The 20,969-nt window shown below is 35.8% G+C and overlaps 3 protein-coding genes across 3 annotated transcripts; 1 reads left to right on the forward strand and 2 right to left on the reverse strand.

Moving 5' to 3' along the window:
* The first annotated feature begins 3,475 nt into the window (after positions 1 to 3,475).
* On the forward strand, positions 3,476 to 9,104 carry LOC107752358 (diacylglycerol O-acyltransferase 2-like). The gene is made up of 8 exons (XM_016568306.1): positions 3,476 to 3,937; positions 5,949 to 6,044; positions 6,177 to 6,284; positions 6,722 to 6,792; positions 6,930 to 7,134; positions 7,235 to 7,409; positions 8,385 to 8,569; positions 8,721 to 9,104. Exons 1-8 carry the CDS (start codon positions 3,922 to 3,924, stop codon positions 8,873 to 8,875), a joined length of 1,011 nt encoding a protein of 336 aa, XP_016423792.1. The 5' UTR covers positions 3,476 to 3,921; the 3' UTR covers positions 8,876 to 9,104.
* A 73-nt stretch (positions 9,105 to 9,177) lies between these two features.
* Positions 9,178 to 11,572, reverse strand: LOC107752359 (zinc finger HIT domain-containing protein 1-like). The gene is made up of 5 exons (XM_016568307.1): positions 11,477 to 11,572; positions 11,083 to 11,253; positions 10,869 to 10,948; positions 10,464 to 10,633; positions 9,178 to 10,064 (listed from the first exon to the last, which is right to left on the reverse strand). Exons 1-5 carry the CDS (start codon positions 11,496 to 11,498, stop codon positions 10,043 to 10,045), a joined length of 465 nt encoding a protein of 154 aa, XP_016423793.1. The 5' UTR covers positions 11,499 to 11,572; the 3' UTR covers positions 9,178 to 10,042.
* Positions 11,573 to 15,579: 4,007 nt separating this feature from the next.
* Positions 15,580 to 19,887, reverse strand: LOC107752369 (C-type lectin domain family 10 member A-like). Its single transcript, XM_016568326.1, has 8 exons — positions 19,782 to 19,887; positions 19,211 to 19,300; positions 18,836 to 18,931; positions 18,551 to 18,646; positions 17,885 to 17,956; positions 17,560 to 17,714; positions 17,360 to 17,479; positions 15,580 to 16,202 (listed from the first exon to the last, which is right to left on the reverse strand). The coding sequence occupies exons 1-8, from the start codon at positions 19,885 to 19,887 to the stop codon at positions 16,068 to 16,070; spliced, it is 870 nt and encodes a 289-aa protein (XP_016423812.1). The 3' UTR covers positions 15,580 to 16,067.
* Positions 19,888 to 20,969: the final 1,082 nt, after the last annotated feature.

Genomic DNA, 20,969 nt, shown 5'->3' on the forward strand with positions numbered 1-20,969 from the left:
TTTATTTTATTTTTTTCTGCCAATGCATGTGTCAAAAACACGACTGGCACAGACAAATAACGTTAATTAAATCTTACCTGAAGTCACAGTGAGGTTCCAAAAGCCAGACGCCATACACGCTTGCAGAAGCTGGTAAAAATAAGAACATACCGCTATATTTTCTAATTAATTTCATAGTTCCCCCAAAACAATTTGAATTCTGTCATCACTCACCCTTAAGATGCTCCAAACCATCTAAGACTTTCGTTCATCTTCAAAAGAAAAGCGGAGATATTTTAATAAAAATCTGAGAGATTTATGTCCCTCCGATGAAAGAAGATTCACCAAAGATGTTCATGTTTCAAAAAGTTGAAATCTCAAAAAAACATCGGCAAAGTAATCCATATGAATTGCGTGGTTTCCTCCAAGTGCCCTAAAGAGACACGATCGGTGACCGCTCTATATAATACTGTTTAAATTTAGACTTATATTCACATTCAAGAGACATTTGCATGCACATCGTATTTTATATACGAAGCTCTCTGGGGTGAGCTCATTATCATACGAACCAATCAGAGCCGTTCAATGGCTCTGGAACCAATCAGGTTTAGTCAGTGTGCTGTTTGAATTTAAACACAAGTAAGCGTAAGTTTTTTTTTTTTTTCGTATATGATGTTGAAATCCTTGTGGGAATTTCAGAAATATATATTAGAAAATAAAGGCGTCAAGCTTGAACAAATTTATAAACACCTAGCTTATTACAATTAATGTATCATGTAATGAACAACAGCCTAATCAACCAAAGTAGCATAACCTTTTAAGTAAAACTGAACAACATATTAAACAACATATTTTAAATATCGCAATGCTTAATAATAGTTGACAAACGTTTGTACATTGTAAATGTTAAAAATGTTTTTCAAAATATTGTACTTTTCCAAATATTAAAATTATAAATACATAAATATTTAAAATATAACCATGTGTAGGCCTACTGCAATATAAAGTACATTAAAAACCCACTAAAAGTGTAATCATTTTGTTATGTTCTTACACAAAGTAGACATCAAATATACTTTAAGTAAGGGTAACATAAGTATGTTTTCTGTAAATACACTAAAAAGTCACTAAAAGTATGCTTGTGTTTAGTATATCCCTTAAAAGTGTAACTAAAAATATATTTATTACCATAGTATTTCTACTATACTTTTTAGAAATATACTAATAGTGTGCTTGTGTTTAGCATATTCCTTAAAAGTGTAACTAAGCATATATTTATTGCCAAAGTATTTCTAGTATACTTTTTTATAAATACATTAAAAGTATGCTTCTGTTTAGCATATTTCTTAGAAGTATAACTAAGCATATATTTAATACAAAAGTACTTCTAGTATACTTTTTAGAAATATATTAAAATGCAATTCAATATATTTTTATTGCACTTCAAATAAGCATGTTGGGAATACAAATGTATTATAAACATACTACTTGAATTTCAAGTATATTTTTAATACATTTAACACTACGTCTTTTTCACCTGGGAGGCCCTGCAGCTCATTGACTAAAGAGACGTTGAGTTGTGAAATCACAGCTCCAGAATCAAGTGTAAATCATGAAAATGTATATACAGTATAGTCAATAAATAATTAGTGATACCTTTTGTGTTTGTGATTACATGAATATGTATACAAAGATAATAGGACAGACACAAGACAATGCAATAGACTTGTTAACATGAATGTATACAAATTATACACTTGGTTTGAGATATTTCTGTATAGGGGATATATGAAATGGGTTATTCCTCAAATGGCTGCTCAATTCTTATAAGAATTTATGTACAATTTTCATTATTAAATGGCAACTCTTGTAGCATTGACTAATTGGTGAACCAGATCCAGTTCTTTTTGCCAATCAGTTGAACTGGTATGCACAAAACTGAATGAATCATTATCAAGACATGAGTTTAATGGAAAGCTTTAAATTAAGGCTAATTATCCAATAATCTATATTCTTAATCTAGGGCTAAATATACTTTGCCAAACTTTTATGGACACCAACCAGAGGGGTTAAGTAAAACCAAAGAGATAAAACATGCACTATAGTATAAACAAACTTCTACATTTATAAAATAAGATAACAAATTATGAAATATTAGCTGAACTTTAGCTTCTTAACTTTGAGTCCATTGTATTCTATTGATTCATGTTTTCATTTAATTTGTATAGTGATTTTCACAAATATCGTTTTAAAGCAGCTTTACAGAAAATGCATTAAGAGTGATCTGTTATCAGAGGTGACTGTCAAAGTAATGTTCTGAGATAATACAAATCCTGCAGTTAGTTATATATTCATATATGAACATAGAGACAATGAACACATTAAAGAAATCATTATATGCTGTGATCATAATAATTGCAATATAAGGATCATTTGGCAGTTTTGTATGTTGATTCATAATTGTGACATGAATGATGGGGAAACCAATTGAGGTCTAAAATTTCTGGAGAAATACATTTAATCTCAATGCTAGTTTCTTGGCTTGTCAAAAGTGCACAACCTGGATGCTTCAAATCTTTGCTTCATAGGCACTCAAGTGACAACTATACAACTATAAAAGAACTATAAAAGAATTATGTTGATTAGACTTATTTACAACAACAACAACAACAAAAATTGTATATCAATCTCTAAGGTTCATCCTTTGACTAGAAAAACAGGTTTGACTCGTTACAAAATAGAGATAACGCAATATTTCCTGTGAGTACTTCATCAAGAAGCAACGAGTGGCGAGCACTAGGCAACAATTTTTAAAGGGGTCATATGATGTTGCTAAAAAGAACATTATTTTGTGTATTTGGTGTAATGCAATGTGTTTATGCGGTTTAAGGTTCACAAAACACATTATTTTCCACATACTGTACATTATTGTTTCTCCTCTATGCCCTGCCTTTCTGAAACACGTCGATTTTTACAAAGCTCATCGGTCAGAAAACGCAAAGTTGATGTATTGTCTCAGCGACCAGCACGGATCAGCTCTGGGCATGACGAAGCGGATATCGTCCTCTTTTGGAAGGTCAAACAAAGTAGTTTCGCTTTCACAATGAAACACAGCGTCTTCACAACATGGCGGCGGCATCAATACTACAGCGAGAATAAAAGTTACGTCTTCTTTCTTTGCGTGAACATTTGGGCTGTGTTATGCAAATCTTCCCACATCGTGACGTAGGTATGTGGGGGCGTGTTAGAACGAGCCGTTTTAGGTAGGCGTGGCTGACTCTTAACTTTTATAAAGAATATCTCTTTGGATTTGAGACTTTAGTCTTTGCAACTTTACAGATCTTCTTTATGCACCAAGAGCTTGTAACACTTCAAAGAGAAAGGAAAAATTGAAATCGCATCATATGACCCCTTTAAACGCATCGGTTGTGCGCGCCGCACTGCACGCGCGCGCGGACAGTCGCTCCTCCCTCCTACAGATGTCCGCACGCGCGCGAGGAGGGCTACTGGGAGAGGAGCGTTCATTCAACCAAACCGCGCCGCTGGTCGTTCCGTGTAGCAAGAATATTTAAACGATATCTCATGTCTTATTCTGACATAAGAGTAGGCGTTTGTGGCGTTTTTGTTGCCTAGGCGTGACAACAAAGACTCGAAATACGTTCTTTGTTGTTTACGAACCATTCATGTTAAAGCAAAGGGTGACAAACGACTTTCAGTCATGCGGACGCGGATTTGTAAGAGGTTGGAGATAAACACCAGATAGCCAGTCCAGAAAGTGCCCAATACATTTACAATGACGCGATTAGAGAGCGAATCGTTATCTGTTTGACCAATTGAACCGATCAAAGTGCAAACAAGAGAAACAAGAGAGGCTTCTATCAGGGAAGGTGAGGAAGAGGAATCGTTTGCTACAGGGATCACTAAAAAAAAATTGGCCACTTAATGGGAACACATAACGGTAGGCTCTTACGAATCTCAGTAGCTTACGGTAACGTTACAGGATTTGACTGGAGAATGTTATAACAACACATCTGAAAATGGTTTAAAATTTAGCTTTAACCGAAAGGTTTAAAAAGTTTTAAAGTCTGTAACTAACACCCTAAATCTGGTTAAACTGTAGGCCTAAATGTTTAAACACGTAACACTAAACGTTGCAAGTATATGCTGACTTGGTACACGTATATTTCACAATTTAAAAAATAAATGCAACTGTGGATTTGAATTGCTGGAAGGTCACATTACTCAATATCACTGGGGTCAAGATGTCAGATTGTACATATTAAAATGATACTTGCTTAGCCTACCTTTACCTGAAACAAGTTGGTTTCGAATGTCACGTTTTAAATACGGCTATTTAATGATTAATGAGAGGCATTCTGGGATAACTCTATACATCAATAATGATATAAAATGGCTATCTCTTAAGTTCTACAATCAGGTTTGTGATGCTGATAAGCACCATAAAGACATAGGTTGTAAAATAGAAAGCTGCATGCTAAATTAAAATGAATTAAAACCTATACTGATTTTCACAGTAATTATAAGTAATAATATAATCATATATTATCTGGTTGCATATACATTTGATAATTTACTGTAAAATTAAATTCTTCTTTAAATCTATTTTTTCCCCACTGTGTATGGTAAGGAAACCTACTGCTAACCAATTTCTGAAATAGCATTCCTATCCCATACTAATACTGTTTATGTATACTCAGTCTGCATCTTGAATCTAAGGTGATTCGCTAATTGAGGAACAATATGGCACCATATTGATACACAAACTAGGGTTTGCAGCAGCAGACCCCATCATTTAATTTGCTGACAACTGAGGTAAAGCTTCTAAACATTTTAAAAGGGCTGCTAATAAAACAACCCTTTTAAAATGTTTAGAAGCTTTACCTCAGTTGTCAGCAAATTAAATGATGGGGTCTGCTGCTCCAACAAGTTTGTGCACACATCCCAGGTGCAACAGGTCACAAAAGTAGGTCCAGGTTCACTGCTGAACTTCAAGTTGCACTTACACCTACTGCTCCCAGAAATGAATTATTAAGTGGCAATATAAGGGATTTCCCCCCCTCAAATTTATACAGAAAACACAACATTAGAGAAAAATCTGAACAATTATGGCTGTTATAAAAAAAAAAAAATTTGCCTCAAATTTATACAAAAAACACATTAGAGAAAAAATCTGAACAATTATGGCTGTTATAAAATCAAATCAAACAGCTGTAAATAATTATCAAGATATAACATAATAAAGGAGTTGCTAGGATCCATTTGAATTAACTAGATGGTTCCTATATTAGATTATACAGCTCAGTACTGTCTATATACTCATGTCCAGTATAGAAGTTCAGTGTTCATTAAAGAAAATCTATTACATTAGCTAAATCACTCACTTTTGAAACTGAGACAGGAATGACAGATATCAGACAGCTAGGTTACTAGCATCTGCAGAGACACTAAACCCATAACTACAAAAGGGTCTGTAATAGAATATAATAAAACACACTGAAACGGATGATAAACAGATATTCACTACAGGCCATTTTTGTGCCCCTAAATTTTAGATATATGGGGCATTTTAGTGAGTTTTTGTGCTGAGCCCTAGTTAATTTCTGATCGGAAATACTGGGCCGGATTGCCCAATAAAGATATTTAACCTTGTATGACACCGATTCACAGTGAGAGAATCTGACAACTGATGTCTCCGCTGCCTTCACAGGTTCAGGTCATTGGTTCAAAGACTTGCCCCTGGTTGCAAATATTTTTCTAACCCCAACTGAATTAAAATGTGACATTTGACAAAGTCTTTTTTAACACGGTAATTTTAGTGAATTAGACGGCCTGCTCAAATAACAACAGTTCATCTGGGGGTGACGTGTGATCAGCAGTAAAACACTGAGAAGAATGTGTGACCAACCTTAATCGGTTTCACCTTCTCTGTTTTGTCCTCTCTTTCTCAGTTTCAGTGTTAAAGGGGAAGGAGGACAAGTCACAATGGAAGGAGTTAATCGAGGATATAAGTGTTTTACAATGGGTGTTTTCATTTCTGTTTTTAGGTGAGACCTGTTGCACACACAGAATAAAAGTTACTTTTGGGTGCTAAATAGAAATTTCCATGATGCTTCCCCTTGTGTGTTAGATTGACACTGTAACATTATCACTAATTCTGTATGTGTGTGTGTATGCAGGAGCGGCCTGTCTGCTGTTGATGATCTATTTGATGTTCACCTCTCTGTGGCTCATTCCCACACTCTACTTCTCCTGGCAGATCTATGATTGGCATACACCTGAAAGAGGTCAACCCATCACTAGAACACACATTTCTATTCTTAACAGTCACAAAATGTGTTACACACATAAACACATGTGGATGGTTAAATGGATAGTACACCTAAAAGTGAAAATGCTGTCATCGTCATTTACTCACTCATGTCATTCATTCTGAGAAATGTCTGTGTTGTTTTTTTTGGTCAATGGTCACCAAAACTGCTTAGTTACCAACATTCTTCCAAATATATTTTCTGCTCCATAGACAAAAACTTAAGTCATACAGGTTTGGAAAGACATGAGGGTGAGAAAATTATCAGAGTTGTCATTTTTAGGTGACATATCCATCTAAATTCACAGGTCGACCTAAGAAATTATAATTCCATTTAATTCTTTAAAACAGCTTTCACTGTCTGATAGAATTAAAAATATTGTCAAAATGTTGATAATTTTCTCTGTCCACTAGGTGGCAGACGAACAAAATTTGTGCGAAACTGGGAAGTATGGAAACACTACAGAGACTATTTTCCTGTGAAGGTAAACATTATTCCCAGTAACTAACGTAACAAATTTGTTACGGACTAACAGTTGTTCTGCAACTTCAGCTCTTGAATCTTTTGTGTATACCACCCATTTTTTCCTCTCTATCCTTCTTTGACTTTCTATTCCTTCAGCTGGTAAAGACTGCTGAATTGAATCCCAGTAAGAACTATATTATGGGTTGTCACCCCCATGGCATCATGTGTGTGGGAGCCTTCTCGTGTTTCAGCACATACCGTAATGGATTTGCGGAAACCTTTCCTGGTATATACCCCGTGCTTGCAATCCTGGCTGGACTTTTCCGCCTTCCTCTCTTCAGAGAGTATATTTTATCTGCAGGTCAGTAAAACAAAAGCTAAAGTGAGACTTAATGAGAGAGAAGATGTTGAGAACATTTTGAAAAGGATGAAGTGTTTCTCCATCTGTTTCTCATTCTCAGGTCTGTTGCCTGTCAGTAAGGAGAGTTTAGATTACTTGCTGAGCCGTACTGGAGTGGGTAACGCTGTGGTCATCATCATTGGTGGGGCAGAGGAATCACTTACCTCGTCTCCAGGAGTAAACACTGTAGTCATGAAACACAGGAAGGGTTTTGTACGACTGGCCCTTGAACATGGGTGAGGAAGAGACACGAACAAGACAAGAAGATTGACTGAAATAAACCTCTAGTTTAAACCAGTGGTTCTCAACCAGTGATCGGGACCCACTATGGGGCCTTCCATGGGGGACACTGGATGACAAAAATTATTCAAATCAGTATATTACTATTAACACAATGAATATACAAATTCATATTCTTCTTCTTATTATTAATAAAACAATTAACTCAAAATGCTACAAAAAAAAGAAGATTAAATAAATACAAGTACCTTTGTTATAGCAGAAATACTGGAGGAAATATCTTACTTTACATGGGGGAGGGGGGCTTTGAAAATTGTAAGGGACAAATGGACAGTGGGGACCTTCGAGCCAATAAGGTTAAGAACCACTGGTTTAAACCTGCAAATCACCTCTCTCCTGAGTGCTGTAAATCAGTGATTCTCCCATTTTGACTCCAAAAGGTCCCAACATTTTTTACTTTAAGGCTCCCCATTATCAAAGACATTATTCAGGGGTCACCAAGATGTTTCTGATGCTTCTGCTGTATTAACAAAGCTGTTCACTTGCAAACTTTTTTTTATTTACAGACACTAGGAGTGGCTGTATAATAAAATAAAATAATTAAAATAATCTAATTACTTAATTCCAGAAGTTATAAAAACTGATGATGCTTCAAGGTTTACACTCTGTTACCAGTGAATTTACATGATTCTTCTGGCCTTTCTTGATGTGATTCCTGAGAAACCCTGCTCAAAATAGAGGATGGAAATAATTTTAACTAGAAGGAAAGGAGGTAGAACGTGAACAAAAAAAGTCATGGAGAAATAATGGAAGTAAATTGATTAAAAAAGGTGTGGGAACCCTGAAAAATGCAGCAATAGCAACTTTACCATGTAATAACATACAAACATAAGCAGCAACTGCCAATTTATGAAATACTTTTCACATTTTTACATGACTACATCTCTCGTGTCTTGTTGCTGTTTACTCAGGGCTGACCTGGTTCCCGTGTACTCCTTTGGTGAGAACGAGCTATTCCAACAGGTGGTTCTATCTGAGGGCAGTGTGGGTCGACGGCTGCAGGCTCTTTTTAAGCAGATTATGGGTTTTGCTCCATGTCTCTTCACTGGGGGGCGCTGGCTGCTTCTGCCATTCAGACGTCCTGTCACCACTGTAGGTCAGTTCAAAACACTTGCATTTCACATCATAATATTTGCTTAATTATTGTTTTTGTAAAGTTAATGTATAGAACTGCTGAGCTGTTATTCAGATTGTACAAGTAACACATTTTGGTATGTATGAATGCAGTGTACCTTTGTCTCTTTCAGTGGGCTGTCCCATTTCTGTGCCTAAGGTTGACAGTCCATCTCAGGAACAGGTGGATCATTACCACAGTTTATACATGAAGGCTCTGTCTGAACTTTTCCACAAACATAAAACCAGCTGCGGACTGGCCGAAACACACGAGCTGCGCTTCATATAGAAATGTTGGAGAGCCCAAAGTTATTGAAACAGCTGCCAGAATTATAACGTGGGACAGATACAAGAGGAGAACATGCTTATTTCAGTATTGTTTTCATGTGAATTTTTTAGCTTTTTGCTTCTCCCAAATGATGCTCAAAGCACAAAGTGAATCGAATGAATGTAATTTGGGGTCTAAATCAGAATGATGCTCATATGGAGCTGTATATTATGTGCTGTAAATGAACACGCAAAAAAAAAAAAAATTTTGTCATCCAAAAAGAAAGAATTTACCACCTTTATCACAGTGATGAAACGCTGGACATTTAAAACATGTTAGTGCTCATAATGAAAAGATGTGTGAAGAGTATTGAGGGGAAAGGGTATTTTTAAGTGTGAAAATATCATTTCCAGCTCATAATTATTTTAATATCAGAAATATGGATGATTTATACATGTATTTTGATGCTTTTACCTTAAATCCATCAGTGGCATTTTCAAGTGCAGTCTTAAAAATACCTCTCTTCTTGCAAAACAGATCATAAAACAAGCACATTTTTACCACTTCTAGTCATTTATTTGTTTCATACAACACAATTTTATAGCAATAAGATAAACATGTACACATATTTACATACAAAAGCAATACTTTGTGTTAAATTACAAAACTTCATATACAAAAACCATTGTAACTGCTGCAGGTTCCTTTAATTATGATAAAGAAATCCGTGAATAGGCATTATGCTTTTTAAAGAACATGTTTTAACTTTTGTAACCATAAGATGCAAGTCTTTCCTTTCTGCAAATTGTGGTCATTTACTCCAAAATACTTAAATAGCAGTTTTTCACTGCCATTCTCTATATTTTAATAAGAACGAGCCAAAGCTTGGCACAGAATTAACTCTAATTACAATACTTCAACAGCTCCTCATTTTTTGCAAATGCTTTATGTTTCATCCTATTATGTGAAATCTCAAATGAAGTGCAGCCCATTTGTTGTACAAAGAAGTGCAGAGATAACAGGTTATTATTTTAGCAGTCAGGTCTAAGGCTTCTAGTGATTTACACCTCAACATGTTTATTGTGCAGGCAAATGACTGTGATGCTTCTGAGGAACATAAGCTCATAAGTGTGCATTTTGAGACATAAGCTTGCTTTACTTTTGATAGGAGTTCAGTTGAGGAACAAATCATACCGTCCACTTTAGACACCTGAAAAGACAAGGAGCGCAATTCACACTTATTTCATTTTCCCTAGTCCTATTAATTTACCATAGTATTTAATCTATTTTAATGATGTTTCATTTTGATCTTAAATGGATAATGAAGATTCTGTCATCATTTACATACCCTAAACCTGTATAACTTTCTTCTTGGAAAACATTCTTCAAAATATCTTCTTTTCCGCAGAAAAACAAAGTCGTACAGGTTTGGAAACGACGTGAGGTAAACAATGACAGAATTTTCATTTTTGGGTGAATTGTTCGATTAACGTCACCATTTCTTGTGGTGTCAGTGTGTGGAAACACAATTGTTTGTGTTGCTATTATCTGGTCTCACTTTTGAGGAATTGTGTTGCCTTCCACCCACACGTGTGAGCGAGTGCATTACCTGGTCTCATGGTGTGTTCCTAAACATCGGACACAGCAGTAGCGAGCTCCACATGACACACAAGTGTAGTTTGATGGGAGGCCGCACAATGCACAGAAATGTCGCAGAGGAAACTTAGAGGGCTCAGCACATGCAGTCAGATAGTTCGGACCCTCACTGACACTCAAGTCCTGAAAGAACAAAAAGAGAGAAAGAGGTACAAAACACATATCCAGGACTCCAAAAAGAGAAGAAACTATATTTTGTTTAAGCCTAGTATTAGAACTAATAATTTTACATTGTGTACATACATTTTACTATTGAAGACTTTTTTTAACGTTTCATGACATTCACCCAAGAAAAGTGTGTGAGTTTCTCTCTGGATGTTTCTCGGCACGCAGTACTAGTGAGTGACAGATGCGTTACCTCCTCCTCCAGAAGAGTCTGGAAGTTTTTGCGGAACCTCTGTTTAAAATGATCGCCCCTTGTCTTCTTCCTCCGCTTGCCTTGAAATCAGAATCCATCAGGCGAGAACAATAAAGACAAACACAACTGTCAACGTCGGATACAGTTCGTAAAGAAGGATTTAATGCGAGCAAAAGGATGGGGACTGATGCATAACACCGACTCGATTCGTTACCGGATTCGTTGCTCTCGTCGAACTGCGGCAGCCGCTTGACGAGCTGCGGGAGGCTCGCGTGAGGGTCGTCCTGGAAATTGTCTTTCTCGAGCGCCTCGAGCTGGCGGGTTAAACGGCGCTGGCGCGTCGCGCTGTCCAGCACGCGCCGCTGGTTGGGATCCTGCGAGCGGACTGAGGAGGACAAAATATCTGAATGTGAACTACAGCTGGATTTACATGATCAGACGATAGCAATGCATAACAAGACTGTTGACATGTTTGGCCGCAAATTATGAGAAACGTAAGGATGGAAACAGATTGACAAGTATTGCAATTAATTAATTGATTTAGTTATTTATGCCATGCGCTGTTATAAGTCAAAGGCTACAGAAGTTTACTTGGAACACACGGTTACCGGCTATTTTCTTCTCCGCCATGCCCGGAAGTTTAAAATGAGATTTTTTTTCTTCTTGTTTTGTGGTGGTTCTCAATCTGCTTGTGCACTACTGACCTCTAGCGAACTGCTGTGCAATGATCGTCTGGCTAAAACAGTATTAGCTCTCCAAGTAGTATGATCCTCCGCATTATCGAGGCCGAAATAGTTCTGAATTAGTAGTAGAATTGGCTGCTAGGTGGCGCTGTCACGAAAGAATAGGGTCCTAGAAATGCAGTCCTGAAACCGGTACTGCAGGATTTTAGAAACAGTGGTTCTTGACCTATTCTCATCGAGGCCCACTAGGGGGCCTCAATGGACCTTCAATACAACAATCTTAGCCTTTTGAAGATAATCTCAGCAAGAAACAAATTTATGTCCTTCGTGTATTTTGATGATTTCCAAATATCCCTCCCACTGGAAGATTCGTTTAACCTTTCATTATTATTTGTGAATGCGTTTATGAGATTTTAAAAGTGGGATGAGTTAAAGTTTAAACACCAGTTGGAATGACTGCATTAATAAAACCTTAGAAGAGTCAAATTGGGTTAAGCAGATGATTAAGCTCACAAGTTTTTGTACTTTGTACTATTAAAGATATTATTATTACATACAATACTATTAAATATATTTGTTTTTGTACTTGAATGTACCCTATGAAAGAGAATTTGAGTAGTACAATAACAGAATATCTTTATGAGAATCCACAGGCTATCACGTACCTTAACTTATAACTGTACTATAGGCTATCAACTAATTAAATAAATCATTCAAATATTAAAGTTTTTCTTTCTGTAGGCTACTGTTTATTATCTAGCGCAAGATGTTATAAAACACGTAGGCTATACGTAATGTGTTGTCATAGTTTTAGAGGTTAGCGCATAGCGTTAGACGACAGTGAAAGAAGGTTGAGCTTGTAGCAGATGAAAATGAAAGTGTTGCACAGTGACTCTTGATTTAACGCCCAAACCTCTTGCAGCACTTTAAGCCTCTGAAGAAAAACTTACGGTGAGTAGCCTACGTATTATGTGTGTCCTCCATTCATTTCCATTATTTAGCCTACAAAAATGTCTGTTAACGTTACCTGTGTTACCTTATAATTTGTGCATGGGTTTATGAGATTTTAAGTGCATTATCACAGAGCCTAGAATTAAATAACAAATTAGGGGTGTTACCTACGTTGAATCTGTAAAATAGGCTACAAATGTGAGTAAATAGTCTATCAACAGCGTTTTAGACTGAATGAAATATACCTCAAATACTAAAAATAAAAATAATTTGTGCATGTTTTATGGGATTTTAAGTGCATTATCACAGAGCCTAGAATTAAGACCGGTGTGATCACGCCCCATTGCTCCGCTTACTTCACCTAAATATTTGGACAAGATAAACAGAGTGAAACCACTACGCGGCGCTTAAGCAAGATGACAAAGCAAATACATAGGCTTGGTGTGTTCGACTTGAAGCAGCGCTGCGCAGACCGATCGGTGTATGACATCAAAGTACTGCGAGATAGAGGTCTTCTCGGGTCCTAAAATCTGTACCCGACCCGAATCGACCCGAATCACTTCTTACCCGAACCCGACATCCATAAATTAATTTTTTTTTAAAGAAAAACCCGTCCCTGGGGACCAGGAAGAGGCGTGATCAGGGCCGGCTCCGGGGAGGAGTCCTTCCCCTCCTCTCCCCTCCTACAGAACGTGATGAATTTCGAAAGCAAAAGTGAAAGCGATGTAGGTGCCCTGGCTCCGACTCTGGGCCTGATGTTTTGTTGCAACTATACGCTGCAATCATCACAGAAAATTCATTCTCTAAACTTGCAAGTAAAAAAAAAGTGTTCGCTTTTGCCTGCGTCTATCTAAAAGCAGAGGCAGCCTTTGCAATACGGAGGCCCGTTTCAAAGAAACAGCTGAAGGATCCTTTTCGAGCGCAAGCGGAGGCCTCTTGCGTTGCCTTTTCAACTGAAACGGGTGAAACATAACAAAGGTAGATACTGATTAAAAGCAATTAAAAAAATAAAAACACATCAGTGTCGTTAAAAAAACATGCCTTCTGAACTGGACCAGATGAAGGCAAGGCATAGACATGATGTGACTAAGCATGCTGTAGCTGAAGATTTCCTGCCTTTTAGATGCAGCCATTTACAGTATAGGTTACTGTGCAGCTTAAACAGATGTTTTAAAAAAAACATAGTTTCTGTTTTGTAAGGCACTATTTGATGAATTCGTCTAATAAAACAACGTTTTAAGTTTGTGTCCTTAATATGTAGTATCCATTTTAACCATTCTTCAACCATTTTATGTTTTTCCCCCTAATTTTGAATTCAGGACAGACAATGGATTGTGCTGTACATGACTTCAAGAAAACTCTTGGCTTGAAGGAGGCATCTTCCTCTCAGCAATGTCATTTCTTACTGTTTTTCTGCCCCATTATTTCTCGTGCTGGAACTGACATCGAAGCTGCAGTGCAGTACCTCAATCAAGTGAAAGGTCACTTACAAGTGTGGAAAGCTAGATTAATGATAAAACATATTTAATTAAACTTATTAACCAAATTAGTTTTTTTTATGATCCAGTTAACAATCCACTTATAACTGCCTTACAGCTTCCAGTTATCTGTCATCATTGCCAGTCGTCATGGTGGTGCTCCATCACACGCTTGACGCAGAGAAACCTATACTAGACAGCAACAGGGTTATAACGAGCGAGGACATATCTGCAGTGGACTGTCTGTTCAATGACAATGGGTTACTGACATGTCAGAAGAATTCGAATGCAATTAGTAAAATTGCAAAGGACTTAAAATCAGAGGTAGGCTGATCACCTAGCCCTTTACACAAACCGTGAGTATGTGTTTCCACATAACAAAAAGCAAAGTTTTTCATTTTTAAATGTGGAATTATAACACTATACCTTTATATATATATATACCTTTATGTTTTTCTAATACAGTGAATGAGGGAGTGAAGGTGAATTTGTCACCTTTTTCTCTTCTGTCTGCTGTAACAAATTTCTTTATATATGTATTTATCAGTAAATACAGATATATTGATGCATTAATTTCCCTTCCAGAAGCGGACTTTATATTATTGCTTGAAAAGTAAGTATTCCAAGCTTTACATTCTTCATTATTCAGTGACATTTTCACTTTTACAGCGTGACAGTGTGTATAAATTGTCTTTTGTATTTTTGCAGAAGATCATGAAAATCTACATCCACCTAGAGATGCAGAAAATGAGCTCTTAATCCCTGAAAGACCAGTGCCTCATCCGGTTCAGAGGAGAGCCATTTCTTTCTGCGGGCTTTGTGATTTATCCGTAAATACTATTGTTGTTATTGTTGTTGCTGTTGTTTTTGTTCTGATTGTTCTGGCACTAATTGTGATTATTTACAACAAAAAATGAAATTTTGTGATTTTCAGAAGAAATTGTTCAGTAGTAATTGTAGTAATAATACACTGCATGATGAGAATTAAGCGTTGAATATAAATAAGTAACAGGTTAGCATGTTCTGTGATAATATGTGTATGTAAAATATAATTCTATAGGAAAAATAGCCTATACATGTACAGTATTTCACTTTTTAAATAAGTGTTTTGTGATTAAATAGTTTATTGAAGCACACACACTGAAATATTTGCATGTCAGTCTAAAAAAATGTTGTTGTTCGCAAAACATATATAAACAGCTGTTTGACCCAGTTCTGACCATTTTTTCAGTGTTTGTCTGCCACCCCAACTCCTCATCTTTTTATTTAAATTCATGATTCTTTCCACACCAAAAAATAAAAAAGACCAAACCAGATTAGCCTTAGTACTCAAATTATTTTAATATTTACAAATAAGGTTTATGTGACACTGAAGACTGTAGTAATGGCTGATGAAAATTTAGCTTTGCCACCACAGGAATAAATTATATTTTAAAGTATATAGAAAAACATTATTTTAAACTGTAATAATAAAATAATTCAGAGACTTCTTTATATATATATATATATATATTTGTGTGTGTGTGTGTGTGTACATACTACCATTCAAACGTTTGGGATCAATACGATTTTTTATATTTTCTTTTTTATGATGCTGTATTTTAAAGCTAATTTTGTAAAAATCCAAATAAGTTTTACAAATCTTTATTGGAAAGGGTTTAAACAATTTTTCATGCTTGTTCAATGAACCATAACACTTATTGCACATGCACCTTTGGAACACGAACAGGCAGTAGGCAATTAAGGTCACAGTCATAATAACAGTAAAGAGACCTTTCTACTGACTCTGAAAAACACTAAAAGAAAAATGCCCAGGGCTCCTGCTCTCCTGCGTGAACATGCCATAGTCCTGCTGCAGTATAGCAGGTTCAAACATTGTGTCTTTAATGTCACTATGAACAACACCAAAAGGCTTTTCCCCCCCCTTTGCTCACTTATTTTCACCTTTGACTTACAACTTTTACATGCAATGTTATATACTATATATATTTAAAAATCTTCCACCGTCCCACTTCTGCATATTTCTCAGAATATCAGTAGGCAGGCCTACTGTTTGAATGGCATTACAACAGAGCCACATTAATTGGTTAGTTTTCACTGGCTGGTGCTTTACAGATGAATCTGAAATTCTTTGAGCAGTGGCCATCATTCAGTTTCCCAGATGCAGTTAGTTCTCCACAGTCCTCTTTACCCAACCAATTATTTGGTTCTCCTGGTTCCCACTGACTGCAAAAAAAAAAGTAATCACATTCATACATATATACATACATACATGCATACATAAATAACATTGTGCCATTACAAACCACTGGTAGCATATAGTGCCCAAAAACACTGAACTAACAACAACAACAACAGCAGCAACAACAGGGGATTCTTAACATGACAAAATCCTTTTTGCAGTGGACTTAAGAGTGCAATAATCTCTTCAGTCAATGAAGCTGCCAGCACCCTAAGCATGAGCGCTCTTCTGCAGTATAACCTCACATTTTTTTCTAGTCTCCAAACCTCTTCTAAATCTCCTAAATAACTCACCATTACATGTATACAACTCTAACATGTAATTTTCTTAAATTAAAAACACTTTTTCAACAAACTAATTTTTTCAACATGTTTCCCTCTTCATGTGATCCCATGCAAAGCATGCTGGAAACTACACATCCACTGTTCAGTTAGTTGTGTCAACAAAAAATATTCATGTAGTCCCAACACAACATGATTAAGTTCACTTAAATTTAACAAATTTAAGTGGACTGAACATAATGGAAATAAGTTGTAAAAAAAATTAAAAAAAATAAAGAATTTTGTTGTTTCTGTTCATTTTAACCAAGTAATTTGAACAAGCATTAAAAATCTTTCTCTTTTTTTTGAGTGCAGATTTTCCACTGTAAAAAAATAAAATAAAATAAAGAATTTTGTTGTTTCTGTTCATTTTAACCAAGTAATTTGAACAAGCATTAAAAATCTTTCTCTTTTTTTTGAGTGCAGATTTTCCAACAACAATTATTATAATTGTATATAATTATAATAATTATAAACCTATTAGGCCCTTTCGCACCGCTTTAGTTCCAGAACTAAACGTACGGTACTAAAGTACTGGGACGATTTTGCGCGAACTATTTCCCAGTACCATTTAAAGGGCAGTAGGTTAAAAATTGTGTTGACTATATGTGTAAGGGTAAGTCTGTAGATGCTGTATTTGATCACCTTTGTTGTTTTGCAGTTCACTAGTTTAATGGTGAGACAACATTGACAGTCGTCTTGATTTTTGAAATGGTAAAAGTTACCAAATAACAACATAAATATTCAATAACAGTAAAAGCTATGATAAAATCATATGATCTGTCTGAGAGTCTATGGAAGAGCTACAAATATTTACATGCCTGCTGTTCATGGTGTAGGGTGTTCCATCAACCCATCTCCAATGTCCAGTTATCGCATCTGTAAGACCAATCCAGTAGGATTCAGATGAAAGAACAGTGCGTTGCACAATAAAATCCTGAATGAAGCAAATGAAATAGACATTCCATGAGATTATATTCAATTTCTATGCAATGTTTGTGTCTATGTATCACTAACCCACTCCCTGGAGTCATTCCCCAGGATGAGCAGCAGGGTGCCCTGTCCACTGCAGTATAAACGTGCCGTTTGCCAGCTCACTTTATTACTGGAAAATTCATAGCAGTTGGAAAGAAAAGACTGCCACCCAGCTTTACAGCTCAGAACAGGTTTATCTAAGAGAGAGAAACAGTTTTATAACATTATATTTTTCTAACAATTTGACAGTATTATAGTGTGAAAGTCAGTTTTGTTATTGTCTAGACAGCTATGTATAACACACACATACACACACACGCACGCACACACTGCCTATACATTAATAATTTATAATGATACTGCTTACGCTGAGTCAAATTTGTTATTCTGCTATTCAGATCAGCTTTCAGTTCACCGACCATCTCCATAAATCTGTCATCTGTACACAGACAAGAACTAAGCATTCAAATTTTCATGTTCCTTCTTGTTTTTACCATAAATAGGCTTTAAAATCAATTTGTTAAATTCAAAAGTTTTCTGGACTTTTTAGGGTATGAAAACATAATTTTGTACTTAAAGTAAGTTACATCGATACACCAGTAGGTAGCAATAAATGACTTGCTGTCTTTATGAGTAAATCATTGAGTCATTATCAACCGATTCATTCAAAATAACCGATTCGTTCAGAAAGAAAACTCCACAAAACTGTGTTTTGCTCAGAGAGGCAAAGGTTGTTTCTTGGTTTGACTTATTTTAGTAATGTTTTTGTTATTGGAGCAAAAAATACACAAAGAAACTGGCAATATGTCTCTGAAATGCAAGTTACTTTCATTCTTGTCCATTGCACTGGTGTATCAAAACAATATCATGCTCCTAATCATATTCGGAACAATGTTGCCTAATATTACATTAGTTAGAAAGTATGTTCATTTATGTTTGAACATGTGCTTTACTGGTTTAAGCAGTATTTAATTAACAATTAATGTCATTATAAAGTTCTATATGAAATATAAATCTTAAGGTAAAATCTTACATATATCTTGTTGGTTTGACGAAAGCAAAGCTAAAGAAGATGTCAGATTGACCACTTCATTCTCTACCTCAGTCACTTTACTGTATTGGTGTTGCACTGTGAAGAAGAACAGACACATAAGTTTGCAAAACGAGGTTAAAACGATAAAAAAACACTAAGAACATAACTTTCACAATAAGGCATATAGCCAAGCTTTTAATGAACTATGCTAGTCAAGTATTTAATGAACAATTAAAGTAATTATAAAATGCTCTATGAAACATAAATCTTAATGTAAAATCTCACTCAAGTCTTGTTGGTTTGAAGAAAGCAATGCTAAAGAAGATGTCAGATTGGCCACTTCATTCTCTACCTCAGTCAGTTTACTGTATTGGTGCTGCACTGTGAAGAACACAAATATAAGTTTGCAAAATGAGGTTAAAACGATACAAAAACACTAAGCACATAGCATAACTTGAGCAAAGCCTTTGCTAGACATGTTTATTATGGCACATGTATTTCCTATTTACACTTAGTTTTTAATGACTAATTTTCCCCTTGATCAAAATCACAACTAATGGAGCTTCTAGAAAAAAACAAACAAAGAAAAACAGTCATGGTCTGGCTGCTGTGTTTATTGTAGATGATAAAGCTTACAATCGAAGCATCTGTGAAACTTACATTTTACAGATACTGTGATTAACAGAGCCATGAAGAGTATGACAGCACCACACATCAGAAGAAAGCAAAACTGTTTATTCCAAAAGCGACCTGCAGTAGATAATACGGAGAGGTGAATTACTGTTCTGATTTACAGTCAAAGATTTATTATTGTTCTTTGCTCTCTTAATAATACATTACATTTTTTACATTACATTTTATTTTTTAGGAATATAATATTTGTTAAAAATCAGAGATTTTTGATTAAATAGATTTGACTGAACAACACTGAATTCTACAAGCTGTTTCAAAATGTGATTATACTGATATGATTACAAATACACTGATATGATTACACATCCACATTTAAAGGCTATTACTTCATCTGAGGAAAAATCAAAGCCTTCAACTAAAGTCCAAAACATGAACAATATTTACTGAATAACTCTAGGTCTTACTCTCTAGCCAGATTAGAAAGACAGAGAACAACTGCGAGGTCTTCAGTAAGTACTTAACTAAGTTTTATTTTTTTAATGTATGAACTACAGGTAAAGCTTTCACTAAATGTAATGCAGGTTGGTATAAGCCATACCTTTCCATGTGTGTGATGGTTTCTTGTTAATGTCCTCATTTAGTACACAGTAAAGATTGTTCTGTGAGCTGCTGCTGGAGTCCTGAATGCGCTTAAACTCTGCCATTGCCAGCCTCTGAATGTGAGAGGAACTGAGGAGAGTTTATATAGTGAGAGAGTGATGCAGACATCACACAGAGGAAAGAATAATTCTTTCCTCATCCCAAACCTAAATAGGAAGTCTGTACATTATGAAAGAAGGACTGTGATTAACGACAAAATATACAGGTGCATCTCAATAAATTAGAATGTCGTGGAAAAGTTCATTTATTTCAGTAATTCAACTCAAATTGTGAAACTCGTGTATTAAATAAATTCATTGCACACAGACTGAAGTCCTGAATGCGTTTAAACTCTGCCATTGCCAGCCTCTGAATGTGAGAGGAACTGAGGAGAGTTTATATAGCGAGAGAGTGATGCAGACATCACACAGAGGAAAGAATAATTCTTTCCTCATCCCAAACCTAAATAGGAAGTCTGTACATTATGAAAGAAGGACTGTGACTAACGACAAAATATACAGGTGCATCTCAATAAATTAGAATGTCGTGGAAAAGTTCATTTATTTCAGTAATTCAACTCAAATTGTGAAACTCGTGTATTAAATAAATTCATTGCACCTGCATCTGAAACAAAGCACTTCTGAACCCAATGAACTCAACCCAGAGCAGGCAGCATATTGTATCCTTTCCTATGATATATCGCTAGCCAGTGCATGTGATTCTGTAGTTAGAAAGTTTTTTTTATTTGAAAATTTTTCAACTTTTGGCTTGATTTCTAGCAAGACATTAATATTTGTGGTAATTAAATATTTGCTTGGTTATCATCAAAGCTCTCACTATTTTGTTGTAGATCATTAAACCCTTATGCTGCCTCAGAAGCTTGTCTGAAATCAGTTTTGGGAGGTACCTTCCAACACAAACATTGCTGTGAATCATTGGCTTATAGGGCAGCAAGGCAACAAGTCAGCTTTCAGGCTGTGTGCTTGATGCAATGCCTTATTATAAAACATACACGAGTAAAGTGCTAGACAAAGCACACTATCTCTGTCTGTGGTCATTATAATTTCTGGAAAAATGACGGGAAAAAAGGGAGAGGGAGAAAACTGTAGTCCCCCCCCCCCCAGTTTCCAAATAAACGCGTGCATGC

This window comes from Sinocyclocheilus rhinocerous, unplaced genomic scaffold, assembly GCF_001515625.1.
Source record: "Sinocyclocheilus rhinocerous isolate Xijiao unplaced genomic scaffold, SAMN03320098_v1.1 scaffold381, whole genome shotgun sequence".
Taxonomy (NCBI): domain Eukaryota; kingdom Metazoa; phylum Chordata; class Actinopteri; order Cypriniformes; family Cyprinidae; genus Sinocyclocheilus; species Sinocyclocheilus rhinocerous.

Coding starts and splice junctions, on each gene's coding strand:
- LOC107752358 (XM_016568306.1), top strand. Junction 6,045..6,176: donor GTTTTCATTTCTGTTTTTAG/GTGAGACCTGTT, acceptor GTGTGTATGCAG/GAGCGGCCTGTCTGCTGTTG. Junction 6,285..6,721: donor TTGGCATACACCTGAAAGAG/GTCAACCCATCA, acceptor TCTGTCCACTAG/GTGGCAGACGAACAAAATTT.
- LOC107752359 (XM_016568307.1), bottom strand. CDS start 11,498: ATGGCGGAGAAGAAAATAGCCG. Junction 11,254..11,476: donor GGCGGAGAAGAAAATAGCCG/GTAACCGTGTGT, acceptor TGTCCTCCTCAG/TCCGCTCGCAGGATCCCAAC. Junction 10,634..10,868: donor AGACTCTTCTGGAGGAGGAG/GTAACGCATCTG, acceptor TTGTTCTTTCAG/GACTTGAGTGTCAGTGAGGG.
- LOC107752369 (XM_016568326.1), bottom strand. CDS start 19,887: ATGGCAGAGTTTAAGCGCATTCAGGACTCCAGCAGCAGCTCACAGAAC. Junction 17,957..18,550: donor GTCAAACCAACAAGATATAT/GTAAGATTTTAC, acceptor GTCTGTGTACAG/ATGACAGATTTATGGAGATG. Junction 17,715..17,884: donor AATAACAAATTTGACTCAGC/GTAAGCAGTATC, acceptor TCTCTCTCTTAG/ATAAACCTGTTCTGAGCTGT.